At 40.0% G+C, this 12144-nt stretch overlaps 1 protein-coding gene across 4 annotated transcripts in view; it reads left to right on the top strand.

Annotated features, from left to right (window-relative positions):
* LOC149179728 (putative alpha-amylase 2) overlaps positions 1–12144 on the top strand; it is a 368705-nt gene that overhangs the window by 126390 nt on the left and 230171 nt on the right. For all 4 annotated transcript variants that reach the window (XM_089415779.1, XM_089415777.1, XM_089415778.1 and 1 more), the window contains 4 exons: positions 1185–1311; positions 1407–1633; positions 3712–3857; positions 4014–4132. In XM_089415779.1, the coding sequence (XP_089271905.1) occupies positions 1185–1311; positions 1407–1633; positions 3712–3857; positions 4014–4132 (619 nt within the window). The remainder of the gene's footprint in view (positions 1–1184; positions 1312–1406; positions 1634–3711; positions 3858–4013; positions 4133–12144) is intronic.

Below are 12144 nucleotides of genomic sequence, written 5' to 3'. Positions count from 1 at the left end.
CATGGCTAGAGCACATCCGATGCTACCACAAATCAACAATATGTATGTATGTGTAGTCTGCAATAGTGTTTTCATCGCTATTTAAATATTTAAATAATTTGTTGAATGTAAAGAACAAGTAGGAGATGATAAACTAGTGATTGAAGTAGGATTTCTGATGTGTAGATTCAGAAATTCTCACACTAGGATCCAAGGGTAACATCCAAAAGAGGTCTAGGGGACAGAAGCACAGACCTAGCCCCCTCTTTCTGCTGAGCCCCGCGTTAATCTGTGCCCAAAAGTGTCCACGATAAGCAAACTACAATACTCAATTACCAAATGACAAGGCATACCTTTAGGTTCAGGAGGTCCACCTTCAAACATACAATCATGACAGATGGGTGAGGGACCACATGGCTGGCTTAGGTGGCGGAGAAATGGCACAACGAGCTAGTTGGTGGCTACAAGGGGTTGTTGGCTGCTGGTTGAGTACCATCTTGGAGAAAATTTTCTCCTGAGGATATCACTCACGAAATGGTGAGTAACAAGGGTTATTTACGTTGTTTTTCATGCCTTCCTCATCGTAGTTCTGTTTTCATATAGACATGTGTTAGCCTTCATCCACCTTCAAAAATATCCTAAGGGTGAATTACATCAAAGCATGTAATCTAAAGGGCTTCATAACCATGCACATGTTTTGGTTCGACCCTCAGTTCAGATTTAGATTTGATATGTTCTTAATATGAGATTTGAAAGTACAACTGTAGTATAAATAAGTTCATCAAACTTCCATTGCAGCATTCAAAACACAAAAATGAGGAAACTAAAATATGAATGTGGCACTTTAGATGCATGCCAAATACTTGCAAGTGAACTTGCTGATGCTCCATATATTTATTCAAGCATCATTTTACTTTATCAAGGTTTAAACTTCTAACAACCTCCGTAGTGAAGCTTTCTACAAGCCTCCAAGTTAATAGCTTTTTCTGTGCAGGTTCAAAAGTCTGTATCATACTAAAAGACTGTTAACTTTATGCTGCTTTGTTTCCTTTTAAATCTATTGAGCAAATATACTGGAAGATCATCCTCAAGAAGTTATGGATGACTTTAGTTTCTCTTGGTCTTTCTTTAATAAAGAAAAAAAATTCATTTTGCATGGGCCTCACCATTTTTCTGAGAATGAACTTTAGCATGATCCTCTGTAGGGTTTTAACTGGGAGTCACATAAACATAAGTGGTGGCCAAATTTGGAAGAAAAAATCCCGCACATTGCCAAAGCAGGATTTACATCTATATGGCTTCCGCCTGCTTTTGATTCTCTTGCACCCCAAGGTTAGACAATGCTGATTTCTTATGCAGTTTGTTAACAAGTCTGATGATGTGTTCCTATGGACTACGAACTGAGATGTTTGTTTCTCAATTTGCAGGTTATTTGCCCCGAAACATTTATTCTCTCAACTCTGCATATGGTTCAGAAAATCAATTGAAAAGCTTACTTGTGACAATGGAAAACAACAATGTGAGAGCAATGGCTGACATAGTTATCAATCATCGTGTGGGAAGCACTCAAGGATGTGGAGGCCTTTATAATCGCTATGATGGCTTGCCACTACCTTGGGATGAACGTGCTGTCACTAGTTGTACTGGTGGACTTGTAAGACTTTATCATTTGAATGCTTCAGAATATAATTTACCTTCATTGTTTGCCTTCCTCTTGTTTAGTTTGGCTCATCAGCATTACTAGAGTGTGAGATGGCTTCCAGTGTAGCTCATTGGGACTAACTTGCTAGAAACAAATGTTACACAAGTAGACTTTTTCTTCCAGAACATGAACATTACACACTAGGCCAGTATGAAACCTACGAGATGGTTTTTCTGCATAATAATGATACTTTATTTATGTTGTTATCAGTCAGATGTGGACTTCAGATTCACTTATTTTTCCTTCTTTGTCTCATAACAAAACTTGAAGTTGTTGATACTGATAATTAGCTCTGTTTCTGAGCTGTCTGATCTTGAGATACTTTTCCCATGAATAAAATATTTCCACTGTTTTCAAAGACATAAATAAGTGTTTTACAAGCTTGCTGTTTCATTCAAGGTAATAAATTGGCTACATTCCCAAGGTTTTTATTCTACAGTTTGAAATATCCCATAGAGAATACCAAGAAAAATATCTAGACTGTGGAGAATGTCTGGATTCTACTTTTTGAGGAATGTGTGGATATGCCGACAAGCAAATACACTACCAAATCACAAATAATTATATTTGAGAAGTCTAGTTCCAACTCCGGCACTTAGTAGAATCTAAATAACCCTTATCTAGGCCCTAACTAGTTGTACAATGCAGGATGAATACAAAGGCGGATTAGTGAATTATACATGTCCCTAATTGTAAGAAAGTAGTCTACATTGAAAATAAAGAGAAGCTGGAAAGGAGCCCCTGACCTCATACACCATCTCTGGAAATCATAATAAGAGAGTGAACTTTCATTCTTCTTTCTTTTTTGAAAAATATGTTTTATATTTACAGAAAAATATTTACAAACAGAATACCAAAAAGTGGAAGGGTATATACAATGAACATCATAACCTTTTCTGGAAATCTACTAGGCAGAAATAAAGCAGAGTACTCAATGTGATCCAAAAATAGTGGGATTTGGCATTGTTTGAGCTTGTCATGTGCTTTGGCACTGTTTGAGGATAGTAGGGCTTATCAAAATGGGCACCTTCATTTTTGAATTGCCCCCCAAAATAGCCTAGTTCTAACTCTAGCACTTAGCAGAGTCTGAATAATCTTTATCTAGGTCCTAAGTTCCTAACTAATCATACGATGCATGATCAGTATGAAGGCTGATTATTAAATTATGCATGTCCCTAACTGTAAGAAACTACATAGGTTAACAGTAAAAACAAGCTGGGATGTAAACCTTGCCTTATACATCATCTCTAGAAATCATAATTAGAGACACAGCTGTTAGATTTGGCATATAATAAAATTATAATGTACTTTATTTTAGTAATAATGTGACTTATGTCACATGTGATGAATAGAGTTCTGTTAGCTTAGGTGAAAGGTTAACTAGAAAAACAGTTGTACGGGATTTTGGTACAAGACAGTGTCTCCCTTGTATGTATTGACATCCACACCATATTGAGTATGGATCAAGCACACCTCTCTTAATATATCCTGCTTGGCATTCTATGTACACATTCTTCTGTGATTTTCCTCACGAGGTAAGCTTCATTCCTGAATCATCTCCTAATAGAAGATTTTTTGCTAAACTATTCGGGATGAATAAGGAATCTTGTGTCAGATTTATCTTATTTCCAAAGAAATATTTCTTTGACATTTTTCTCTCTAAATAATTTTTGCCAAACTATTGAGGATGAATAGGGAATCTTGGGTCATATTTATCTTATTTCTAAAGAAATATTTATTTGACATTTTTCTCTCCACAATTCCCGTTCATGTTCTAATATTAATTTCCTTGAAAGAGGAGGGTTGTAAAATCTTTTCATGCCAAAGTTCTGCCTTCTACTCAAATCAGCATTGTATCTTGAGTCATTAACATTCTTTTGCAAATTCAATTGTAGCTACTGCAAAACCATAGAGCTTAATACCTATAACATGTTATCAAATGCTAATTTTTCAACAGAAGACAATCTTCAAGATTGGACTTTCTAGTCTTTATAGTAAATTATTTTGGAACTCATTTCAAACAACTGCAGGGAAACTTGAGCACAGGTGAGAATTTTGATGGAGTGCCAAACATTGATCACACCCAAGACTTTGTACGCAAAGACATTAAAGAGTGGTTAATATGGCTTCGGAAAAGTGTTGGTTTCCAAGATTTTCGATTTGATTTTGCTAAGGGGTATGGAAATCTTCACATTGAAGTATATTCAAAGCAGTGTTGTTTTAATTATAGCATCAGTTTAATGGGCTCTGATCCCCAAGTCTATAGTCTAAATCATAGCATTTTATTGCTCTTGGGATCATCTTCTTGAGACGTGGATTGTTTCAATTTCAGTTTTGCAGCAAAATTTGTGAGAGAGTATGTTGAAGCATCAGACCCCATGTTTGCTGTAGGGGAATATTGGGTGTCTTGCAATTATGAGCCTTCTAGCAGTCAACTGGCTTATAACCAAGGTATGCCCCTCTCAAGCAGAAGTTGTTACTCCATTGTGTTGATTTTTATAGCGCAATTAAAACAAACACAAATTTTCTGCCAGATAATTACTTCCAATGATGCAATTACTTATTTAGCACATTTCAGATCATAAAGCAATTACACTTCAGAAAATTTCAACCATAAAATGCAGTGGGGCAGTAGAGATCACAGTAAAATAAAGATGCACAAGAGACAAAATTTACCCTGGGAAAACCCCCAACCAGGGGAAAATCCCAGCAACCTTTTCTTAGGAGAAATTGTCCAATTCAATCAATTTGTACATCTGAATTCCAGTCAAACATAGTCAAAATAACCATACCACTTTCCAAGTCAAATCTGGTCAAAGGAGAAAACCAAAATTCTGATCATCAAGTCAAATCTGGTCAACAGGCTGAATTTTGGCCTTGCAAATTCCTCATAATTTTCGGTCAAACTGTCACAGTCAATACTGGTCAAACAGGTCCAGTCAATGCCCAGAAATCAGCTAGAGATTCGGTCAAAGGTCCAGTCAAAGATTCCAGAATATTAGCTCCAATAACCAGTCAAAGATTTGGTCAAAGCAGCCAAGAAAATGCCAAGTCAACACTGCTTCAACAGAAGTCAAACTTCGTTGGTCAAATTCTTCTTCCTCCTTCGAACGTGTGAACAGAAATATTCTTCTTGAGCAGATCTGAATTTATGAGTTGAGATGAGATGCCAAATGAGGAGGTCAATTCATCAATATACATGTGTCTTATCATGTGGGTTTTGACCAAGGGTCAAACCCCTTCAACTAGTGGGGCCTGTTGTCTGCCAAAAATGGGTACCCCTATGAGAGCTTTTCTCCTATTCATCTTCTTCAGCTGGCAGCTGGCAACTCCTGAGAGCCACCTCATAGACGATGTGATGTACCGCTTTATCTCCACTCCTTGGATCAGTTGTATGTTTCCTCGCCCACCTGTCGAGAGCATATGCTAGAACGTGGGCAATCCAACCAAAAGGGTATGTTTTTCATTATGCAATCGGGTGCTTATGCTTGTTTTTCATTGGGCATTTTGGGTATGGATTATCGGGTGACTTGGAAGAAGGAAGGTCTTGACCATGGTTTTATTCCCTTACCTTAAATGGCGGGTAAATCTTCAATCCTAGTCCCGTGGGATCTGTTGAAGAAAGTATAACTAGGTTCAGTATTTACAAATGTAACTTTGATCTTTGTACTTGTCAAGAAAAAGAAATATTATTTTTGTAAATTATAACAATGACTTTCTTGCTCATTCCATAGGTCTAGGAAAGTCAAGGAGTCAAAGACATGTAAAGAGCTCTTCTTGAGCATATGTGTAAATATATACACTAGTCTAAAAGGCCCTCCAAGACAAGCACAATCCTCCAAAGACAAGCATGAAGAAGTCTGCCAGCAAAACGATGAGGAAAGGCAGTCATGTCGGCCTCAAGATAAATATAAATGACAAGTCGGCTCACAAAGGAGACACAACACTTTCGGTGGACATGTCGGCTCAAATACAAGGACAAACTACTATATAAAGGAGCCTGCACCCTCGCATTTGGATAGTGACATCCTCGCACTCCTCTCTGAAATCTCGGTCAAGTTAAGGGTTACAGAAATCTCGGATAAAGGTGCAGGACAATGTTTCGGTTAGGAGAAGGATCCCTCTGGTTTTTCGGATAAGGATGACTGTTGTACACACTCACATACTCTCACAGTTTCAGATAAGAAACTCAGTAATACCACAGTGATATATATATTCTTGACATAGCCATGACAAGTAAGATCTCGGTAAAGATTGCAGTGCAATCATGATTAACATAGTTACATTCTTGGTCAAGGTACAATTATGATCCTAACATGGTCATGATCTCAGGAAAGGCTACGATAAAATAGTCATGATCTCAATGGATCAAAAGGCAGCTCTTCAATACATATCTCGACATGGAAGATCTAGTTGATGAAGACTTCAGTGAAGGGATAGCAAAGATGTTGCAGCAGTAATGAAGTGATGCAATAATGATGGCCTCGATGGTGCAGCAACGAAGATGATCTCAACAATGACAAAGAGGAGGATTGGTGTGTTGGTCTTGGAGTGGCCTAATAGGTCAAAGGTCATGGTCTTGGTATTCGTCAATTGGAATCTCTATAAGAAGAATTTTGAGCGGGTTTTCCTCTCCAAGAGGGAGAGGTTTTGGCCCTGGCAGAATGCCAACTTCTTGTGTTCTTGTCTCTTTTCTTTTGGTAGCTATTTGATGAAATATGAAGCACACACTCTAATAATGTAAAGAAGAAGATTGTGCTAACAAGAAAATGAAAATGCCTCACAAATAGTTATAAGACAAGAAGAATCACATTAATCCCACTTGTCCTAGATTCTTCAACATGATTTCCTCTCTTGGCCTATGGCTTTAGGAAGGGCACTACTTGGGAAACCTTGATTTTGGTAGCGTGGCTCTGTTTTCCTATTCCATTTTTTTCACTCCCCTCGGCACATTACAAGCCCTATTTAATCATTTTCCTTCTCAAGGTCCACACGACCACTAGGTTTGCAGGGCACTAGCACACCCTCTCCCCTTGTCCACATATCGGGGTCAAGCTTAGAAACGTTGCCTCGGAGATTGATGCAGCTAAAAGAAAGTTAAAAGCATATCATGAACACAAGAAAGAAACAAAAAAAAAGAAAATCATAAAATGCAAAAGATGGTCGGGATATTTGAAATAACACATGGGCAAAAGCTAAACATGAGCTCTAACCCTTATCATTATGGTCATCACCCTGGTTCCTAGGGCCCATGAGTGCCCCTCACATCATTAAAGGAACCCATGCACGTCCCAACCCCTGGTGGGTGATGAACTGCCCCACCTTAAGGGGGTGATAACTGCTTCACATCATTCACAACATGCTCCCATTTCTTGGAGCCTTGAGCAGTAATATAAAGAAAAATCAAGAAAAGGAAAAAGGCAAATAAAGACGGGTGGAAAAACAAAGGTTGAGGTAACTCATGCAACCACAATTGCTTCCTCCTCACATCTGTATATCCAATATGTGGACTTCTCTCATCATTGCTATCCTTTTACCCATGGCATTTGGCCTTGAGTGTTGATTTTTGTAGCATCGGACAGGGGTTCTAGTCTCAAGCTTTATGGAGAGGCTAAAACACATGAGGTCTCCATAACCCAAAAATCATTTCTAGAAATTCCACCCAGAGACGGCTCAATTAAATTAATTGATTGATAATTAAAATGCCCAAGTCTAACTTAGGGAAATTTATTAATTAATGAGAATTAATTGAGAAATGTAAGAATTCTCTAGAAACTCACATGGATCAACTCAGAGATGATCTTAGTCGTTGATGACGATTTAATCATGGTTGTTGGTGAGCCAACGAGAGATTACAAGAGGAGGTGGATGGAGTTGGAGATAGACACATAAGGGAGAAGCTAGTAGTGCAAGTACCTTGGGAGATCGAGCTATCTAGCTTCAGAGGTCGAGCAGAGGAAGAGAGTTTGAGCCAAAAGAGATGCAAATGGGCAGAGATAGTGAGTCTCGAGGAAGCTTTCCAGTCCCAGAGAGTCAACACCAGAAGGGCCACATTTCCTAGAGAGCCTTCGCAGAGCTTGCGCTGATAGCTTTAGAGGGAGATCAATTTTGCTGAAAGGAAGAGTGATTCAGTTGCATTTGGTTGGGAAAATCTCCAGGAGGCCAAGCAAATCACTTCTAGAGGCAGATTAAGCTAGGATGTCATATTTCCTATAGTTCCAGGGCATAGTGAGTAGAGTCTGCGCAAGCACTGTGTAGAGGTTGTATGAGCAGCTAGGTTTGCCAATTATCGAAGCAGGGTCGGGCGTGGTGTTGAGGCATTTGCCTCATAGATATTTTGGCCATATTATTTTGTTGATTGGTTAACCAACTGGGCATCCATAGATTGTACTTAGAATTTTCGCTGTTGCATAGTCATAAAATCGTCGTCTGTTGCACCGATTTTCCCACATTGGGTTTTTCTGGGGCCAATTGTACAAAAATAACTGTCAAATTTTTATTGTGTGTGTGCTAGCATTTTCTCAATTTCCAGTTTATTTCCATAATGTTTTATTTGAGAATAATTGTAGTGTGATTAATTCGATATTTTGTTGTAAAAAAATAAACTGAATAATTTATAGGTTAGTAATTCCAGTTGCTACAATTTAAGGAAATTTTCACATGGTATCGGAGCAAGTTTGATCAGATTAGAGGCTCAGAGGTGGAATGAAGAAATTGTCTAGATTCAAAGGGAGTTAGGCAGGTCGATTTCCAGATTTGCATAGAGGTTGGCCAGGCAATTCAAACTGCTAGGCATAGGGGTTGATTTTCCAGTGTAGGTGGCAAGAAAGATTCACAGGGCCTAGTAGTAGTTCCAGCAGGCAGTGGTGAAGTTGGGAAGCAATTCCAGTGAAGCATATCAGTATTTTCATAGAGCAGATTCTTGATCTAGGCACGGTTGTTTTTGTAGTAGCAGATTCAACTTCAGGTGGAAGAGAAATAGCACACGAATTATACTCAGGATGTCTTCAATAAAATTTCCAGAATCCTATGGTATGGACATGGACAAATTTAATATTCAGTGGGTTACAGAACTGCCTTCCAAACTAGAGGATGAATTTGCTTGCTTAACTAGCTCAATTTCATAGGGAGTCTAGTATATAGACAATGGAGCGTCAACTCACATGACAGGAGTTAGAGAATATTTCTCCAACTATAATGAGGAGAAAATGGACTTCTAGATAACAATGGGAAACAAGATGAAATGCACTCCAGTAGGGAGGGGTACCATTGACTTAGAGAGGGAGTCAGGAGCAAGCACCAGTGTTACAAATGTATTGCATGTGTCAGGATTGGGTATGAACCTAATTTCAGTATCCCAGTTACAGGATAAGGGATATGATGTCCACTTTGTAGGGAAGAAGGTGTTCATCAAACACCAGAATTGGAAGAGGGTGAAATAGATTGGGGTACGAAGCAATAGATTGTACAAGTTGCAGTTTGACTCTCCAATGGCACTAGTTAGCAGTAGTAGTGACAAAGACTTGAATGAGTTATGGCATAGGAGGATGGAACATTTACATCATGGAGCACTTAGAATGCTCAGGGAGACAATAACAAATGTTCCAGAATTAGTCACGGAACATGATGATCTGTGCAAGGGGTGCGTGCTCGGGAAATATGCTAAGGTAACATTCCCAAGAAGTGACAACAAACCAGATGGTGTGTTGCAACCTATACACTCAAACATATGTGGCCCTATGTCCACTAGATCACTCAAGGGGGTACGAGTATTTTGTCACCTTTATTGATTGTTAAATTATGGTATGTTCTATGCTTATAACAGTTTACTTCTTTTTCTTATTATATTCCACTGATTAGCAATCACATGTACATAAAGTAAAGTGCAGATAGAACATTAAATGATCGACAGAAAACAAGCCAAGACAAGAGACACAAGATGTGGCGGCTAGCCAGGGACAAACCCCACAATGTGTGGGGAAACCCTTTGATCAAATCTTCTTTTATCTTCAATAATTCAGCAGAGAGAAATAGTACAATAAATCTGATTCATATCAGCAGTAGCAAACCCTAGATCAGTACCATCAGCATTAGCGGCTTCATTATCAAACTAGGGCAGACCATATCTCACAAACTGACAGTCGGATTGACTTCATTCCACCACCAAAAGTTTCGGCTTCCAGAGGAGGTTCAGATGAACCTACAGCGCAGTTCAGATGAGGAGATCTTCTAGGCCACGCAAGTCAATCTTTACTTCTGCAGTTGCAGCTTCAGTTTCAGCAGTTTCCGGCTTCAAACTAGGGCAGTCGATATCTTGCAAACCGTTCGTCGGATTGACTTCATTCCACCACCAAAAGTTGCGGCTTTCAAAGGAGGTTCAGATGAACCTACAGCGCAGTTCCAAAGAGGAGATCTTCTAGGCCACGCAAGTCAATATTTACTTCTGCAGTTGCAGCTTCAGATTCAACAGCTTCCGGCTTCACATGTGTGAGAGAGAGAGAGACCCATTTCAGCGCAGTAGAGAAGAGACTCATATCTGCGCAGTAGAGAGAGAGAGATGTGATGAGATGAGTGAGTCCAAATGAGGAAAAGTCCTCTTATATTTATACACAACATTGGTGGGTGAATAGATGCGACTGTTGGGCTTCTGAGCCTACATGAGTTGTAGGTCGGCTTGATAATAATTCCATAATCAAAATAAATTCATATCTCCATGAATACTTATCGGAATTGGATGATCTTTATATCAATCCTACACCTCTCGACGAGAGGAATCTAATAAAAATATTATTAGCCACAGATAAGATGACCCACATGAAGTTTTGCCCTGGTTGCCAATTTTAACACTCCCTCTCAACCATGGAGAACTTCATCTGCAATTTGTCTATCGGTCGTTACTATTCATCCATCAAATGCATTGCCTTGTACAGCGTGACCCTTGCCCTGCTCTGCTCTATTTTGCCTGTTCTGCTTTGTCTTGTTCTGCCCTGCACTGATCTATACTGTTTTGTTCTGTTCTGCTTTGCTCTTGCATTGTTCTGTTCTACTCTGCTTTTGTCCGAATTATGAAGAAGAAGAAACGATCGAGGATGTATCATACTGACTCAAAGTCAGTCTCAGAGTATGTACCACTAGTCCCAGACCAGTCTCAACCAACCCAAAGTCAGCGTCATAGTGAGTACAACTCCAATGGTCCCAGACCAATATCATCCTCCACTGACTCAAAGTCAGTCTCAGAGTATGTACCACTGATCCCAGACCAGTCTCAACCGACCCAAAGTCAGCGTCATAGTATGGTACAACTCCTACCACTGGTCCCAGACCAGTATCATTGATCCCAGATCAATGGACGTCATCCTAGCGTAGGGAGTACGGTAGTTACATCGATGCGTCCATCGGTACTACTATGGTCCCTAGCTTCATTTCCCTACTCATTGATCAGATGAGAGGTACTTCCCATGAGTCCCAGACTGCATGGGTAGGATGCCTCGACAGGAGAACTAATCAATCCTGTCCTCACAGGAGAACACATCAATCCTGCTACAATTGCCATGGAGAACACATCAATCCAGGCCTCACAGGAGAACACATCAATCCTGCTACAATTGCCATGGAGAACACATCAATCCAGGCTGCCATGGAGAACACATCAATCCAGGCCTCACAGGAGAACACATCAATCCTGCTACAATGTTGCCACGGGGTGTACATGTATACCACCAGGGGATAGTGAATAATCCCGTGGTCATATGCTGCTCCAAGAAGCACCCCGCGCCCCCCTGGAGCTCTCAGAGCTCAATGCATCATACATGACCCTCATTGGAGGGTCTTTGAACAACTCCAAGTTGTTCACGGAAAGTCAGAAATTTTACTTTCCCAAGGGGTTTTGTCAGAATGTCGGCGACCTGTTCTTCTGTACCGATATGATGGAGCCTTATAGCTCCCCGTTGCACCATATCTCGAATATAATGGTATCTGATATCAATATGCTTGGAGCGATCATGGAATACGGGATTCTCTGACAAACGAATCCCACTTTGGTTGTCACAAAGGATCACAGTGGTATCCAATGTGAATCCAAACAACTCACTGAAGAGCTTTCGCAACCAAACTGCCTCACAAGAAGCCATGCTAGCAGCAATATACTCTGCTTCGGCGGTGCTCAAAGCCACCGACTTTTGTTTCCTGCTCATCCAGGATATCGAAGCAGATCCCAAGGAGAAACAACACCCGGAAGTGCTCTTACAGTCCTCCACATTGCCTGCCCAGTCAGCATCTGTGTATCCAAATAGTCTCACATCTCTGGCAATGTATCTTAACCCATAAGTGATAGTGCCACGAAGATATCTTAGCAGATTCTTGGCACCAATCCAGTGTATGTGGTGGGGTTCAACCATATGCTGGCTCAACGTGTTGACTGCAAAGCATATATCTAGACGGGAGTTCACTAAGAACATTAATGC

This window comes from Pinus tabuliformis, chromosome 3_2 (genome assembly GCF_031772625.1).
Source record: "Pinus tabuliformis cultivar Carrire ecotype Pingquan chromosome 3_2, CPIR1, whole genome shotgun sequence".
Taxonomy (NCBI): domain Eukaryota; kingdom Viridiplantae; phylum Streptophyta; class Pinopsida; order Pinales; family Pinaceae; genus Pinus; species Pinus tabuliformis.
This window is presented reverse-complemented; position numbering and strand designations above follow the sequence as displayed.